Source organism: Macaca fascicularis, chromosome 18 (assembly GCF_037993035.2).
Source record: "Macaca fascicularis isolate 582-1 chromosome 18, T2T-MFA8v1.1".
NCBI lineage: Eukaryota > Metazoa > Chordata > Mammalia > Primates > Cercopithecidae > Macaca > Macaca fascicularis.
Window position 1 is genome coordinate 72,037,854 of NC_088392.1, and position 17,970 is coordinate 72,055,823.

General features: G+C 44.5%; 1 protein-coding gene across 14 annotated transcripts; it reads left to right on the top strand.

The window, feature by feature from the left end:
- The first annotated feature begins 852 nt into the window (after positions 1 to 852).
- On the top strand, positions 853 to 11,713 carry TGIF1 (TGFB induced factor homeobox 1). 14 transcript variants are annotated; one of them, XM_045378184.3, is made up of 5 exons: positions 1,634 to 2,978; positions 3,191 to 3,392; positions 3,644 to 3,827; positions 9,661 to 9,887; positions 10,671 to 11,713. In XM_045378184.3, exons 3-5 carry the CDS (start codon positions 3,812 to 3,814, stop codon positions 11,244 to 11,246), a joined length of 819 nt encoding a protein of 272 aa, XP_045234119.2. In that variant the 5' UTR covers positions 1,634 to 2,978; positions 3,191 to 3,392; positions 3,644 to 3,811; the 3' UTR covers positions 11,247 to 11,713. The 14 variants fall into 14 exon arrangements, with proteins under 14 accessions (XP_005587162.3, XP_045234119.2, XP_045234115.2 ...); XM_065534080.1 differs by lacking the exons at positions 1,634 to 2,978; positions 3,191 to 3,392; positions 3,644 to 3,827 and adding exons at positions 4,980 to 5,227; positions 7,682 to 7,767; positions 8,491 to 8,563; XM_045378181.2 differs by lacking the exons at positions 1,634 to 2,978; positions 3,191 to 3,392; positions 3,644 to 3,827 and adding exons at positions 4,980 to 5,073; positions 7,682 to 7,767; positions 8,491 to 8,563.
- Positions 11,714 to 17,970: the final 6,257 nt, after the last annotated feature.

Consider the following 17,970-nt stretch of genomic DNA (forward strand, 5'->3'; position numbering starts at 1 on the left):
TTTGTATTTTTAGTAGAGATGGGGTTTCACCATATTGGTCAGGCTGGTCTCAAACTCCTGACCTCAGGTGATCCACCCACCTCAGCCTCCCAAAGTGCTGGGATTACAGGCTTGAGCCACTGCGCCCGGCCTGTCTGCATATTTTATAAAGAGACCTGCCTTCCAGAGACTGGAAGTAAAAGACATCCAATGACTGGGTGAGTCACCCTTTCTCCACCTAGAACACAGTCCTTGATGGAAATCATGCTTCATCAATTGTTGTTGAGTAGAAGAAACAAACATCCTCCAATCTTCACCTGGTGGACCTGGCATCAAAAAATAATCATATTAAGTGCATTTATTAGTACACTTTTCTGGTTGAGTTCTTGCCTTTGAAGGGTTTGCAGGCTGTGAAAAGTAACTTAACTTTTTAATAACTTTCTTTGCTTGGCCTTGAGGCAACTTTAGAAGATAAGACACCAAAAGGAACTATGTGTGTCTGGAGAGAAAAAAAATAATGGTGAAAAACGTTTATCAGCAGCCTCCACCAGCACCAAGCAACGCCTCAATTTTACTCAAGCAATTTCCCAATTCAATTAACATTCATATGAATCAGCAAATAATATGTAGCAAATTTGAATCCATATCCTTTTTTAAACAAAAACACTGGAAAGAATCTTAAAAGTCATTGAATCCGTTTTATAGCAAGGCCCTGAGACTGGAAGGGAGTAACAGAGCTAGAACTGAAACTTGCTTTTCCACCTCGAGAAAAACGAGTCAACAAATACCCTAAGCAATTGCTGGTATCTGAATCCCACTTTTTTGAGGCTGTTTCCTTTGTTATGTTGCACTGACCCGAAGCACTTTCTTCCCAGAATGCACCAAGAATTCAAAACTCCAAACAAGTTTGGGATCAGTGTTGGGGGGTGGGAGGCAGTGGGGGTGCATCTACGGGGGCGGGTGGGCTATGAGCTTTCACAGAATTGTGAAAGCTACATCACAGAATTGTGCCAGTGTTTCTCTTTGGAGTGCCTCGCCAGCTTTAATAACTGTTTCGATATGATTTGCTCGGACAGAAGGTGTGCATTGGCCCGATCAAGCCTGACTTGTAGCCAAGGTGAGTTCACATCTCCATTTTTTCCTCCCCATAATTTGAAAGAGGCTTTTAATTGTCTCCGCTCCTCCCCCCTTCCCCGGGAAAGTTTGTTTTCAAGCTATAAACCCTCTGCAATTCTCGGTTTTCATCTCGGTTGCCTGAGAATCGCAGTCATTATTAGCCAAGTCCACTTGGACGAAAGCAAAGCTACCTTTGTGTACATAATGAGAGCCACCGCGTGGCCAAGGAGAACCACGGGGAAGAGGGAAACAGTTTTCTCTCGAGCTGCCCAAAGCGGGCGGGGAAGGGAGGCAGGGTTAAACCGACCGAAGGCGTGTTTTGTGGAGTGGCTTCGAAAGCTGCCGAGGCAGCCGAAGCCGCTTTCGAAGTTAGCAAACAAAGCGTCTCCCCAGTAACCGCCCGGTTCCAGGCGAGGCTCCTGCCACTCAGGCCGCGGAGTCGCAGCGTCGCCCGGCCCCCGGCCCCTCCTCCCTGCGTCTCTCCTCCCTCCGCTCCCGGCTCCCCAGCGGATATGAGCCACCAATCCCAGCCACAAACAACCCTTCAAATGAAATAGCGAGGCGGCCCTCTAACGGGCGGCGGGGGCGCTGGCTCCCTCCCCGCGCCACATCTGTCCCGCACCGGGCGCAGCAGCTGATTCATCTGCAGCCAGGTCCGGGAAGGAACTGTGCTCCCGGCAGTTGCAGGGCAGCGTCCGGGCGGGTGGCTTCTCCCCAGGACCACGTTCCCCCCGAGCCGTTTTAGATGTGTGTTCTCTTCTGTGCCGAGCAGTCAGCAAACCACAGAAGAAAAAAATCGTAAGGTCGCTGCCTTCTTAGAGAGACGCTTTTTCCCCCTGTTGATTCATTTTAAGTCCTGTAATTGGAAAAACCACCCAGGCTTTTTAAACTCTGGCCTCCACGCACTCTCGGAGCGGGGGTGTCTTTTTTTTTTTTTTTTTTTTTTTTTGAGGGAGGGTGGCAGGCTGGCTCTAATTTTCGGGGTAATCCTAAAACAGACTCTCCAAAGTGGAGTTAGTTATCCCTTGGCCGTCTTAGTACTCCTCGGGTTTAATCTTAATTCCACAGAGTTTCTTCTGCCGGGATCTCTACCGAGGTTACCAAACAAAAACAGCAAAGCCCAGGCTGGAGGCAGACCCGGGCGCTGCCTCTGCTGGGCTTATTTGTTTGGGGTTTTTCTTTCTTTTTTTTAAAGTGATGGGGGAAGTCTCATTGTGTGGCATGTGACAGTTCATTTGCTTCAAAACAACAGGACGTAACCACGCGAAAACTAGAACCAGAGGAAGGGGCATGTGTTTCTTTAAAGTCAGCCAAACAGCATCTGGTCTTTGAAAGGGCAATTTCATCAAGAAACTCCCGTTGGATCCCTCCTAATGTGGACCAAAATAAGTCAACAGGAACGGGTGTTTACTTAATGGCTAGTTTCTGTTTGAAATACCGGAGGGGAGGAGGGATCCCCTACGAGGGTTCCAGTCCTAAAAGCAGACACTGTTGACCGAAACAGATGAGCAGCCACAGCGTGGTCACCCCTTAGCTATAAAAGTGGCCGCTGCCGGGGTCCGGCGACTCGGGGTGTCAGGCGGAGTCTTGGCGAGGCGGGTGCGCGCCCTGCCGTCCCCACCAGGCAGAGACGTTTAAAGAGCATGTGAGCATGACAAGTGTCTGTCCGCAACGTGTCAGATTTCGAAACTGCCTTGCAATCCAGTCCGGAACTCGCAGCTTTAGCCCGGGGGAACAGACGTTCGCTGAGGCTGTGTCTCATCATTCCCCCACCACCACCCCCGCCGACCTCCCACTGTTGCTGCTGGAGGAAGAGCCCCGGGAGGAGAAGGGTGCGCCGCGCCGCGCCCGCGTGTCAATGGCAGCCGCGCATTCTGGAAGAAGTTGGTTCTTGTCTCGAATACTTTTCCTCCCGTGCCCCGCCCCTTGAATCAGAGGCGGCTGTCCTGTGCGGCTAGAGCAGGGACAGTGGAGTTCGGGGTAGCTGTCAAAAACGAGACGGGGAGGCTTTTCTTCCCTGGGGTGGAGGAGGGAATAAGGGAGGTGTCCTTTTTTCCATCTATTGCAGTTTGCTAACCAAACGCACCCTCGCCAGCCCCGTGAAGAAAGGCCCAAGGGAAAAACCTGGGGCGCTCGGCTGGTTCCCCCACCGGCGGGCGAGGGATGCGGGCGGTCAGTGCGCGGCAAGCGGAAAGGATCGCGTTTCTGGACCCGGCCACCCCCCGCGTCCGCGCCGCCGCCCCCAAGGGACGAGTGACAGCGGCCGCTGCTCTCGGTCCAGTCCTCCTGGCTGGAAGGTGCGGGGGAGGGGCGGAGGAGCGGCGGGGCGGGAGGGGGACGGGGCGGGCGGCTGGGGGCGGAGGCAGGACCTCCTGTACCTTCCCTCCTCGCCTCTCTCACTCTGACAGCGCCGAGGTGCGCCGAGCAGGAGCAGGGAACAAAGGAGCAGAGAGGGGAGGGGAGAGAGTTGGGCGAGGGAGAGCCCCCGGCCGGCTGCCAGAAGATCCCGGCGGGAGGAAGCCCAAGTGTCACTTGAATTCCACCCAAGGAGCGGACGCCTGGGATCAGAGCGCCCTGTTTAGCAATAACGGCTGGAGCACGTCCTACAAGTTACGGGAGAGTCGGCTGTGAAGGAGACGTTCGCTTGTCCCCTGTGTTCCCGCTCCTGGACCCTCCAGACCCCAGCCTTGCCTCGCGCTGGGAGGGGAGATCCAGAATGAAAGGCAAGAAAGGTAAGGCGGCCGCGGGCTGCGCGCACCGGGAGACGCGAGTCCGGGGAAACGTGCTGGCCGGGCCGCGCCGCGCCGCGCGGAGTCACTTGGTGGACTTTTCCGCCCAGGGGCTCTCATGCTGGAGCGGCGGCCGTGCTCTTTGTTGAGGCTGCGTCTGAAACGGCAGCGGCTGTTTTCCTGCTAGACACAACACGAGGGGCTGTTGTGGAGCGAGCCTCTCCACGCCGTTGGCACGTTGTCAAGAAACACGCTCAGTGCCTTGTTTGTGCGCCTGCAAGTTTCATTGTCTCCGCCGACACCCCACGCTCGGCCCAGCCGCCGCGTGGCTCCTCGCTCTTTCTCGCGTGCTGGGGATATGGGGTCCGAGTAGGGAGGACCCACCACCTCGTTTTTCCCGATCCGGACGGGGCCGCTGGACCGCCGCGCCTTTGTCTGAAAGTTCCACTCCTAGGCCCCCCCGCCCCCGCCGCCCCCCTACTCCCAGCCGGGCCCTAGCAGTGTTCTTTAGGGATGTGGTGTTTTTACGATAGAAGGAATGCGATTCTGGACCCCCTCATCGCCCTCGGGTGTAAACATCTCTGGAAAGCCAGACTTTTACAAATTCCCAGTCTCTAAAAGTTTTCCCACGATGAATTTTGGGGCAGGAGGAAGAGTTAGGACCCAGGGCCAGCAGCTTCAAGCGGCATGCAGTCAAAATGTGTCCAAATGTGACAAGCAGGCTTGGTTGTAAGTGCAAAGAGCAAGGCTGTCATTGTTTCCACGAAGCGTTCTGGAAGCTTTACAACTAAAACTTGCCGTCAGTTTGGTTTAAAAACAAAATACACCAGAGGGGGGAGGCCGGGGGGAAGAAAGCACACACAACACCCCGAAAGGTCAAAGACTGTGAAGTCCCTTTTGAAGTTAACTTTTGAGTCCCTGGTTGGGAGGTCCCCCGAGTGTTCCGCCGTGGGCTGGAGGTGGCGTTTCTGTTGTGATTTATGTGGAGTGGTTCAAAACAGAAGTTAATCGCTCGGGAAGCGGACGGGCGGGGCGGCGCTACTGCGCATGCCCGGGAGTCGCCTGGAGTTTAGAACTCCGCATTCTTTCAGACCCAGCCCGCTGGGGGGCGTTCCTGGGGGGTAGCCGCAAGGCCAGCGGGGTTCCTTCGGCTGCGTTTCTGTGGGAGGCCCTGAAACGCGCGGAGCTTCTCTCTGCCGCCAGGCTTTTCCAGCGAGAGTGAAATTAAACGTGAAACTCGGATCAACTGGTAGTCGTTGGCGGTAGAACGCCCTAAGGACCCCCTCCCCGCGATACGGAGGGCGGACTCGGGACAGGGAATTGGCTCTGGGAGAAAACGCGCGGGGAGCGTCCGAGACGAGACGCCCAGTGAAAGCCGTGCCGACCCTTGAGGGGACTGACAGGTCTAGGGAGACGCGCTGTCTGTTGTGGTGGGCCTCCCCGGAATAAGTGAGGGCTCTGTTTCAAGGATGATTCTAGCGCAGAGCCGGGCTTCCGCCGGGGTGGGCTCCCCGCATTGTTCGGGCTCTGGCGGGGGCGGCTCCGATTACTTTCCACGGCCCGCCCCCCCACCTCGGGAAGCCTCAATGCTCCTTTTCCACGGCTTTCCTGGCGTCCCCCTGACTCTCCCGCGGCACTTTCGCCTACCTCCCCCCAACGCCCTGATCCTCCCTGGCGACCCCCTTTGCATTCTCGGGGTCCTCCTGCCTCTCCCGCGGCGCGCCTCCCACAGCCGCGTGCCCTCTGCCCGGAGCTGGGGACCAAGGCTGGGCCCCGCCGGCCGCATCGGTGGGGAACTTCCGCGGTCCCCATCCCAGGGCGCATAGGGTCCAGCTCCCCGGCGCCGACTCATGGAAACAATGAAAGGTGACGGGCTGAAGGGGAAACTTTGCGACTGGTTCAGGGCTCGTCGGGGGAGCCGAGGCTGCCGAGGTTACCTGGGTTTCTTTCCCTTTTTAGGTTTCCCTGCCTAGTAGTCTGGGGTGGGCAGGACCCTGAGAACGTGGGATTCACGGCCTCATTTCTAGTTTATTGGGACCTGGAGTTCCTTTGCTTGTGCTAACTCGTGCAGTATGCGGGCCGGCCTATTTCACTTGAGGCTGAGGAACTCTGAAGAACAAAAGCTACTTGCTTTTCCTCCTTGGGCCCCTCCCTCTCGTCGTGCTCCTCCGCGGTCCTCCTCTAAAACTACCTGGGAGGGGGGAGCCTTCCCCGTCGGCTCTGGAAAGACTCCTGAAGAAGTCGGGCCCGCCTTACTGTCCGTCGTATAAAAAAGTCCGCAGTCTTTTCAAGTTCTCTTGAAACAAGTGCACTTTCAGCTCCATTCTTGAGCCCGTGGTTTGGTAAGACTGGTTTGTGATAATAGTGTGTCCTCCCAGAAAGCCGAGAGTGACGCCAAAAGACCTCCTAAAATGGCTTAAAAACAATCAGAAGGATCGATAAGGAAAATCCACTAAGCCTTTTTGCTCCCAGTTTTTAACTGTTGAATTCCTGCTTTGGGATTGCTCTTTGGCTGGGGTCGCCAACCACACCTTGGATTTGGTGGCTTGGGTGTTCGATTCCTGTTGCTTCTCCCAAGGAGATACTGATTTTTTTTTTTTTTCTTTTTATCCTGGAGACCGGGTCCGGCTGTGTTGCCCAGGCTGGCCTTGAACTCCTGGGCTAAAGAAATCCTCTCGCCTTGGCCTCCCAAAGTTCTGGGATTACAGGCAAGAGATAGTGCTCCCGGCCCAAAGGAGAACTTCTGGTCAGGAAATTTGCTGGGTTAAATTTGCTTTTTCCTAACTGTGCACCTCGACTTTTCCCATCGATCTTACTTCTCGAGTCTCTTCACAACCACTGTCTCCCGGCCTCCCTGTCTCATCATGATGTTACCGACCTACTCAGAAAAGAAAGTGCAGGGCCGGGCGCGGTGGTTCATGCCTGTAATCCCAGCACTTAGGGAGGCCTAGGCGAGCAGATCACCTGAGGTCAGGAGTTCGAGACCAGCCTAACCAACATGGAGAAACCCTGTCTCTACTAAAAACACAAAATTAGCCCGGCGTGGTGGTTCATTCCTGTAACCCAGCTATTCGGGAGGCTGAGGCAAGAGAATCGCTTGAACCTGGGAGGCCAAGGTTGTGGCATTTGCACTCCAGTCTGGGCAACAAGAGCGAAAGTCCGTCTCAAAAAAAAAAAAAAAAAGAAAAGAAAAAAGAAAGTGCAGGAACAAGTTGGTCGCTGCTTAGAGCAGTGGGATCCTCAGGCCATGTTGTGGCTTTCCACACAACATTTCCTTGTATGTGGATAGAGTGAACGAAACTTGTGATTCTGCCCCCACCCTCCCCACCGCCACATTTTTTAAAGTGTAAGCAAAGCAACACGTTTGGAAACAAGTCTTAACCGGGGAACTTTTCAAAAGCGCTGTTACAATAGGAAATGAGTAAGGAGGAAAAAAGTCTTTGTTTTTCCAAGCTGAGCCACAACCAGGAGGGAGAGTTTTAATGAAAACAGTCCTGACAGCAGCAAACGTGGTTTTACTGCAGTGAAATATCAGCTGGCGTAGCCAAGGAACTGAAGTTTTAACTTCCTGTTACTTCAGCTTTTGTGCACATATTGGAAATATTTGTTAAGAGTTCCAGAGGCCTGGCATTCATTTATTTAAATGAACTGAAAAGTCGCGCTGCAGTTTGGTGTTGCTTAACTGAAACCTGCTTTTGTGTGTCACTAACCTATTCTGAAAGATCAGCCTTCTTGTCAAACTAGGCAAGCAGATCAAAGGGCAGGCTTCAGGGGCTTTTTTTGTTTCAAACTCTGTGATTACCAACTTACAGTTGGGAATTCACTGTTCAATGAGCAAATTTTCACACTTTTTCTAGATTAAAAAACGGAGGGAGATAATAGCCTTGAGAAGAATGTCTGGCTTTTCAGATGTTGGAGAGTTGAAACAAATTGCTGTATTCAGGTTTGCTTTAGTCATTTAATTAACTTGACACGTTTTTTTTTAAAAGTTCGATTTCTTTAATTATCAAAGCCAGTGTGAGACAGGAACCCAGCTGTAATTTCTTTAAGCTTTTTCATTAATAGTTTTTCACCCAAATTTCAATATGGGTTTGAAAGGCTCGTCAATAGTGAAAGTAGTTTCAGTTTTAAATGGGCAGTTTTTAAAAACTTCAAAAACTTAAATCATCAGAGGAGGGAAATTTCAAATACACAGCAGTTAAAACTTAGGATTCTTGTGTGGTTTATTTGTAGCTGTTTATTAAGCTGCGAGCTAAAGTGAATTTGCAAGATCATCCACCTCTTTGTTAGAACTTGCTTTACTTTGTCTGGAGAGTTCTGCCTTTTGTAGGAATACCCTGCAGCACCTTCTGCCCCCTGCAGTCCAAAACTAAAAATGTGTCACCAAGTCAGAGTCAATTATACGGGTGGGAAAAATTCCTTTAAAAAAAAAAATGGTGTTTAGCTTAAGAGGAATATTCCATTTTTATTTCCTGTCAAGGTGAACTGGCTCAATTAAGGTCAAGTCATATTTTCAACCAAAATTACATACTACAGAGGAAAGAAAGCATACAAAGCTAAAAATGCATACCTTTACATTTTTTGTTATTGTAATTACTTCCCCTAATATAGAAGTGCTGATTTTTTTCAAGCATGCCATTGTTTGTAATTCATTTCTGTTTTTAAGATTCTAGGTTGTCTACAAGCAAAAGAATGTATTTCTTTAGTCATTCGGAGTAGCCTGCTGTAGTTTTTGAAAGGTGGAGTTAATAGCGTTTGTTATTTAATTTTTTTTTTAAGTTCAGAATGATGTTTAAATATCTGTAAAGGCCAGGTCTGAAGCTTTATTGAATCCAGTCCATCTGTGATTTAAATATTCTCTATGGCTTGTGAATTCTTAAAATTTCTGGCAGGATTAAAGTACTTACAGCCAAAAGAGCTTCCTCTGGGGCTTGCATATTCAGTTTCCTTTGTCATGTAATCATTTAAGACTAAACTCTGCTTATTGATATGTAGTATTCTATTGTAGATTGAGATCAAACCGGTAACTGAAATTTAGGAGACATTTTTAATTCATGTAGTATTAGGCATCTTTTGACCTTACCAAAGTACCAGTAGTAGAAAAATATTTTTGTGTGATGAAACTGAAAACATCAGTAGTTGTATTTAATAAAAGGTGACTGGTACTGCCCATTTAATGTAGATGTCTAACTTTGAATAAATGTAGGTAGCAATGAATAAGCAATGACCATGCATGGTGTTAGCAGAAAATTTTAACATGTATTTTACCTTTAGAATACTAACTGGGTTCAGTGTAGTATGTAATTTTCCTTCCTTGTATCCGTGGAAAACAATGTGCAAGTGCTGCCTTTTATTTCAAACCTTCAGTAGAGAAAGGAGGAAGAGTAACATTTTAAATATACATTAGGATACTGGTTAGGTTGCTTCTCCTAGCTAGCACTGATCTTAGAAGGAAGGTTGGTAGGCACATTCCAACTGCCACAGCACCCTTCCTGTTTTCAATGTGGCAGGTTATTCATTTGGGTGCAGTTTGTCTCCTCCAATGATTAGACAAAAGAGTTTTCTGAGCATCATTCAAAAGGAATGTGAGAAGTTAATGAATCCTAGAGGAAAGCGGCTGAGAAAACGCGTCTCGCGTTTGGTTGAGAACCTCCCATGTGGTGCTAGTCAAATTACTTTTACTTGTACCCTGAATTCAGGACAGAAAACACTGCTCCTTCCCCTCGCTCTCAGTTGTTGGGAAAGCATGGTTACACTGAATGCTCAGCCAAAGTGAGCTTTGCAGTAGTTGCTGTGCTTATAGAGCAATTGACAACTGGTCTTTGTCCTTTCCTAGGTATTGTTGCAGCATCTGGCAGTGAGACTGAGGATGAGGACAGCATGGACATTCCCTTGGACCTTTCTTCATCCGCTGGCTCAGGCAAGAGAAGGAGAAGGGGCAACCTACCCAAGGAGTCTGTGCAGATTCTTCGGGATTGGCTGTATGAGCATCGTTACAATGCCTATCCTTCCGAGCAAGAGAAAGCATTGCTGTCCCAGCAAACACACCTGTCTACACTACAGGTAAAGAAAGAGAGCATGAGGTTTACAGATGCATTTTTATTTTCAAAGTCATTTTATGGCATTCCTGTGTGTCAAGTCATTAAGCTCCTTTCCACTCAAAGACAGAAGGAATATCTTTTTATTGTAAACTTGATAGTGTTAAAAGCTAATAACTAGCTATTTAGAGAACACAGAAACACTTGACAGTCATCTGTCAGATAACATTTCCTTTAATGCCTAAAAGAACCTTCCTTTATGCAACAGACATTAAAAGGAGGTTAAACCTTACTCTATTGCCCAGGAAACTGGTTTGATATTTAAACAAGGACGACTTCAGTGAGGTTATTCATGTTCTGTCTGTTGACATAGTCATTTGAACTGGGAAAAATCAGTTACTGGGAGGAGTGGTCCTTTTCATAAGGAGAGGTGTTCCTGTAGTTGATTAACTTAAATGTTGGGGCAGTAGGTGATAGGTTAAAATGGGAGAGATAAAAGGTAAACCTCTCTCTCAAATCATTTTTAAGCATTTGAGATTTTATATCTTTTTCTTCATCCTGAAAAGGTTTAAGTATGAAGAGACAAAGAAGGAAATTTGTATTAGAAACTAGAAGGTTTATGACAGGAGATAGCTTGCTTTCTTGGCGGAGCTCAAATACCTTGAAATAGCATTGTAAGTTCAGGTAAGCCTTTTCATGCTTTCTTTAATACAGAGAGCAAGATCAATTAGGTACCCCATAGAACGTTCTCAGAACCCGCTGGCTGAGTGAATGAGTAAAGTGTTAAAGCGTACCGATATGATTTCAGGTCTGTAACTGGTTCATCAACGCCCGCCGCAGGCTCCTCCCTGACATGCTGAGAAAGGATGGCAAAGATCCAAATCAGTTCACAATTTCCCGCCGTGGGGCCAAGATTTCTGACACGAGCTCTGTGGAGTCCGTGATGGGCATCAAAAACTTCATGCCAGCTCTAGAGGAGACCCCTTTTCATTCCTGTACAGCTGGGCCAAACCCAACCCTCGGGAGGCCACTGTCTCCTAAGCCGTCATCCCCGGGATCAGGTTTGGCTCGTCCATCGGTGATCTGCCATACCACTGTGACTGCATTGAAAGATGGCCCTTTCTCCCTCTGCCAGCCAGTTGGTGTGGGACACAACACAGATATACAGCAGATAGCGGCCAACAGCTTTACAGACACCTCTCTCATGTACCCAGAGGACACGTGTAAATCTGGACCAAGTACAAATACACAGAGTGGCCTTTTCAACACTCCTCCCCCTACTCCACCGGACCTCAACCAGGACTTTAGTGGATTTCAGCTTCTAGTGGATGTTGCACTCAAACGGGCTGCAGAGATGGAGCTTCAGGCAAAACTTACAGCTTAACCCATTTTCAAGCAAAACAGTTCTCAGAAATGTCATGATTGCCGGGGTGAAGGCAAGAGATGAATTGCATTATTTTCTATATTTTTTATTAATATTTGCACATGGGATTGCTCAAACAGCTTCCTGTTACTGAGATGTCTTCAATGGAATGCAGTCATTCCAAGAACTAGAAACTCAAAGCTACTGTAGAAACAAAGGGTTTTCTTTTTTAAATGTTTCTTGGTAGATTATTCATAATGTGAGATGGTTCCCAATATCATGTGATTTTTTTTTCCTCCCCTTACCCTTTTTTGTTATTTTTTCAGACTGTGCAATACTTAGAGAACCTATAGCATCTTCTCATTCCCATGTGGAACAGGATGCCCACATACTGTCTAATTAATAAATTTTCAATTTTTTTTCAAACAAGTATGAATCTAGTTGATTGATGCCTTTTTTTCATGACAATAAAGTATTTTCTTTAAAAATTGTTGTAATTCAGAGTATTTCTGTTGAGGGAGGCGCTTCTTAAAAATGAGGAGGAATATAGCACTCCAGTGAGCAGGAAGCTGAGGGGGTAGGGTGCAGTGTTAGGGGGTGTCAACAGCTCTTTGAAAACCTGTGGACAACAAGCCAGTTTGCATAAACAGGATGTGTGATATTTACTCTTGATAGGAGGCATAGCAGGCCCTTAGAGCTTTACTTAAACTGCATGGCAAATTGAAATGAATCATTTCAGTGTTTAGCCACTAAATCCCTTACTGATCTGTCCTGCATAGTTTAAAACATGGCCGTGTTGTAAAGAAAAGTCTTGAAGCATCCGGTTATTGCTAAGCTTACAGAAGAAAACAACCCAAGCAATCTCTTGCCCTTTTTCCATGTTACCCTTTAACCTTTGTTCAGTGGTACATTTAGTTAAGACATTTGTATTCAAATATAGCATAGTATTTGCAGAGAAACTACCTTTTAAAACATCTTAAAATGTTGTCTAAAATGATGAAATAGACAGTGGGGTTCTGTCTATGGTGGGATTGTTAGTTTATTAGGTGAGTATTTTCCAAGGTCACAGTTTGTGGAAAAATGGTGCTATGTACAAGTGGAGTTGGTTGGGATAGACAATCACTTATAAAGCCCAGATGGCCAGAAGGGAATTGGTGTTGCTCCTGTCACTTGTATGGTTGAGCAGATTTGTCACATGCCACAAAACCATTCTTTGTAGTCATGCTTAGTACGAGCTTTCTTTGTTGTTACAGTCATGTTCTTTCCAGCCCTGCCCCAGCTATGAATTGTCTAAGTGTGAGGGAGCATCGGAGCTTCAGTATTGTTTAAAGAATGTAGAAAAATCCTACTCACAAATTTGTCTAATTTTGAAACTATTTTAGAAAGTCCCTACTGTAGAAAGAGCTAAACTCAAAAGACTTTTCTTGTAAGTGAAAGAAGAAAACTGCTGATGACTACTGAGAGGTATAAGAAAATGAAGTGAGGGAATGTGCTCTAGCCTGTGGGGTGCAGCTTTGGTGGGGCACATCAGCTTAGAGTGGTCTGGCCCCACCTCAGAGAGTCACAGAAATAGAAAAAACCCAAAAAGTACTAGTAAAGTAAATACAAGGAACAAAATAAACATTAATAAAAATGAATGACGCAAAGGTGATCAAGAATCATTACTTGCTCCAACAGCTAGATCAAAGGCTGAACATTTTGCTTTAGCATAGGTGAGGGAAATGAGCAAGTCCTAAAAGGCTTGCCCTGTTAAACGGTGTTTCATCACTCATACTGGAAGGGGAAGGAAAGGAGCCATATGACTCATTTAAAAGAAAAACGAAGTCACCTTAAATTCCCTATGTTTTACTTCATTTTTCCCCTATTAAGGTTGTTACAGATCATGGTTGATAATAGCTGATGTTGAATGAATGTAATCCATTATCTAAAAACAGGTACATTTAATTGAAAAGATACATGTAAAAAGCTGTTCATATCAAAGCCAAATAGGAATGATTTTTATGCTTATAATTTCCATGGTGCAATATATCTTTTTAATTTGTTTACTTTTCACCTATTTGTGTTTTTGAAGTTCATCCCATCGCGTGTAGTTTGGGTCTGGCTTTTTTATTTAGTCTAGTGATCTCTGCCTTTTACTTAACATTTGTCAATTTACATTTACTGTAATTATTGATATGTTTAGACTGAGTTTACCATTTGGCTTTTTTCTTTGCTCCTCTTTTCCTGCCTTCTTTCAGGTTGAATGTTTTTATTCTCATATATATCATATCACATATTATATATCATTTATTGTTGTATATTATATATCATATTAAGATATCTATAATTCTCATATATATAATGTCTTTTTCTCTGATTTTGTTTCAATTTTTCTTTTTAAAAAAGTGTTCTTTTTTTTTTTTTTTTTTTTTTTTTGAGACAGGATCTTGCTCTATCACCCAGGCTGGAGTGCAGTGGCGTGATCTTCGCTCACTGCAACCTCCGCCTCCTGAGTTCAAGGGATTCTTGTGACCCAGCCTCCCAAGTAGCTGAGATTACAGGCGTGCACCACCATGCCCGGCTACTTTTTTTGTATTTTTAGTAGAGATGGGATTTCACCATGTTGCCCAGGTTGGTCTTGAACTCCTGACCTCAAGTGAATTGCCCTCCTCAGACTCTCAAAGTGCTGGGATTACAGGCATGAGCCACCAAGCCCGGTCTATTTTTATAGATTTAGGGGGTACAAGTAGAGTTTTCTGTTTTTTCTATTGGTTTATAAACTATACACCATATTTTTAAAATGGTTCTTCTAGGGTATTACAACATACATGTTTAACCTACTGCAATCCACTTAGGGTTAATATGATACAGCTTCATATAAAATACAGAACCTTGCAACAGTATAGTTCCATTCACCCTCCCTCTCCTCTCTTCCTTCGTTTTTCACATACATTTACAGCTACATACATGATAAACACAACAGTACGATGCTATCATTTTCACTTAAAACGAGCATCATTCAAATGATTAAGAGAAAAAAGAATGTATGTATCTTTTATATTTGCCAAACATTGACCATTTCTGATGTTCTTCATTGTCTCCTATAGATTTGAGTGACATCTAAGGTCTTTCCTTTTTAGCTTGAATGATTTCTTTGAGAGTTGTAGTCCAGGACTGCTTGTGACAAATTTAGGCTCATTGAAACGCTTTGAAAATGAGCTCATGGAAAATGGCTTTATTTCACTTTAATTTTGGAAGGATCATTTCACTGATGGGGAATTCTGGGTTGATACCTTTGTTTCTTACAGCACGTAAAGGCATTTATTGTCTTTTGACCTCCATTGTTTCTGATGAGACATCAGCTGTCATTTGTTTTGTATCATTAGTCTCATATGTATAATGTCTTTCTCTGGCTGTCTTATTTTTGAATTTTAGCAGTTTCACTAAAATGTGCCTACATATAGTTTGTTTGTACTTATTTAGCTGGGGGTTCATTGAGCTTTTGGATCTGTAAATCTATGTTTTTATTTTTATTTATTTTAAAATCAAACTTGGGGAAATTTTGGCCATTTTTTCAATTTATTTCTTGCTTTCCTGTCTCCTAGATCAAATTTACATTAGATCACTTGAGGTTGTCCTACATGTCTCTGAAGCTTTTTTTTTCCTTTAGTCTTGTTTCTGTTTTAGATTGAATAATTTGTATAATTTATTTGCAATTCACTAACTCTTCTGTCTTCAGTCTGCTGATGAACTCATCCAGTGGACTTTCATTATTATTTTTCCACATGGAAAAAATTTCCATTTGGTTCTTTAGCATTCCTAATTCTCTTCTGAGATTGCTCATTACTAATTATGAATATATATCCTTATAAGCATTTATAATAGCTGCCTTAAATACTTGTTTGCTAATTGTAACATGTCCCAATCAGAATCAGTTTCCATTGACTGTATTTCACTTCTGTATGGGGGTCACTTTTTTCTTTTTCACTCGTCCAGTGATTTTTTATTATATGCTGGACAATATGGATGGTACAGCAATAAAGACTATGGATTCAGCTACATTCCTCTGAACCGTTAACTTTTGTCCTCAAGCAGCTCGTTCACCTGAACTGAAACTTCAAACTATCGTGTAATGAATCACAGCTGAAGTCTCTGATTAGTTTTCAGCTTCCGGCTGCTGCCTTTAAGTTGGGCCACTGGCGTCTCCCGTGCTGCACAAACCAACTAGGGATTTGAACAAAATTTCTATTCAGAGGTTGAGATTTGCTCCTTCTTCAGTTCCCCTCTTTCCGGAATTATTCTCCTAACTTTCTTAACTTTTGCTCTGCTCTACCCACCCCATTTCTGTCCTTGACATCTCAAGCCACTGAAGTTGCAGCTTTCTGCCACCCGTAACCTTCTGAAGAATGAGAACTGCCTTCAGCCATAAAGGTACAAACTTGTACGTCTTGAAGTTCTCTTTTAGGGGGAGATGACCCTCCAGTTTTTGCTTTTGGTTACTCTTCAAGCCTTCAACTAGCTTTTTGTTTGTTTAACTTTTTGTTCATTCACACTTTATGATTGTTACCCGGAGGGAATTAGTCTGAAAAAGGAAAAAAAAAAATCCACTATTACTAGAAACTAGAATTTTACTATAGTTACTTTGAAACTCCAAATCAGTGGTTCTCAAACTTAACTGGACACCAATGGAATCACCTAGAAAGCTAAAAAATAAAATAAAATAAAATAAAATAAAATAAAATAAAATAAAATAAAATAAAAATACTGTGGCCTCGAGTTGGGAATTTTTAGATCTCTTAGTCATTCCAAAGCATAGACAAGATTGAGAACCATTGCCTTAAATAATTCTTTAAATCAGCCATTGTTTCTCTCCTTATCCAGAAGGGAGTTGACCATTCTTTTTCCAGACCTAAAAACAAAACAAAATTGTTTTTGTAGTCTTTTTGTTTGGCCAGAAGGACTGAAAATTAGAGTCTTACAGAAATGTAATTTGTCTTACAGAAATGTAATTTGCTGTAGAATTATTTTGTCACCCAGGTCAGCTTGTTCAATTAGAGTTTAGCATAAATTTGATATTTGGGACTATATACACATAACTCATACTATATGTAAAGCTAAGCCTCTGAGTGATAGACCCCAAAACACTGCAGGGAATACAAAATATTCATTTGTACTAAATCAAAAAGTAAAATTTATCTCTGGAAACTGGCCAGAGAGCAAAAACCAATGTTTAGAGATCAGTTTTAGGTCTCATTAAGCTCATTAACAGGAGAATGTGTCAAGTCTTAACCTCCAAAAATCGTGACCTCTAATTAAAAACGGCTATGTTCTGGGCTGAGTTTTATGATTCAGAGGCTGAAAAGAGAGACGTTCAATAAACGCTTTGTGGCTGAAAGAAGAGCAGTAACTTAGGGTTAATGGTTACAATAGCACAGCTGGCAAAGAAGGGAAGCATGAGAAATCAATGAATAAAAATAATAAGTAGTACAGGGATTTAACTAAATATCAAGGAAACGGGGTTTTTGAATGAAATGTGTTATAGACATCAATAGAATGTGCAACCTTTGAAGCACACTGTGGGTGACTTACAAAGGAAACCAAATCCAATGATGGAAATTTACTCAGGTTTAGAAGGGACATGTTTATAGACAAACATTTAACATACAGGTAAGGAAAATACCATGGAGGGATTTCAGAAGATAAACTGTTACTCTAGGAAGTGTCAGCTTGTTTTGTTTTTAAAAAATATTCCAAACTATTTTTTTTTTTCTTCTTGAGACAGGGTCTCATTCTGTCACCCAAGCTGGAGTACAGTAGCTTGATCTCGGCTCACTGCAACCTCTGCCTTCCAGGTTCAAGCGATTCTCCTCTGTCAGCCTCCCAAGTAGCTGAAATTACAGGCATGTGCCACCATGCCCTGCTGTTTTTTTGTATTTTTAGTAGACACAGGGTTTCACCATGTTGGCTAGGCGGGTCTTGAACTCCTGATCTCAAATGATCCACCCACCTTGGCTTCCCAAAGTGTTGGATTATAGGAGTGAACCACTGTGCCCAGCCTCCAAACTATTTTCTTTATAAAGAAAATTACTGAAACTTGAACATATTCTTATTTGATCAGATCATTTTAACTTATGATCTTAGGACAAATTCAATTGTCCTATCTTGTCTCAAATTTTTGCTAACATATTTTAATACTCTAAAGGCATAAGTTCTCTCCATATAAATTGTAATATGAGGATAGGGCTTTCAGAGACTGTAAATAGGTTGAAACACAACAAAAGGTACACATTAAATTTTTACATATGCCTCTTTTAAAAAATTATCCTGTTTAACAAGTCAAAACAACTTGTTGACTTGTTACCAAGTCTGATTATTAATGTTTTGTTGCTTTTAATTTCTTCCCAGTGATTTTCAGGGATTTTTTGGTGGTGGTGGTTATTGTTTTGAGACAGGATCTTGCTGTGTCACCCAGGCTTTAATGCAGTGACATGGTCATAGCTCATTGCAATCTTGAGCTCCTGGGCTCAAATGATCCTCCTGCCTCAGCCTCCTGAGTACCTAGGACTACAGGTGAGCTCCACCAGGCCTAGCTTTTAAAATTTTATAGAGATGACGTCTTGCTGTGTTGCTCAGGCTGGTCCCAAACTCCTGAGCTCAAGCAATCCTTCTGCCTCGGCTTCCCAAAGTTCTGGGATTACAAGTGTGAGCCACTGTGCCTAGCCTGATTTTCATTTTGAAATTTGATTTACTTGAATGATTCTGTGAA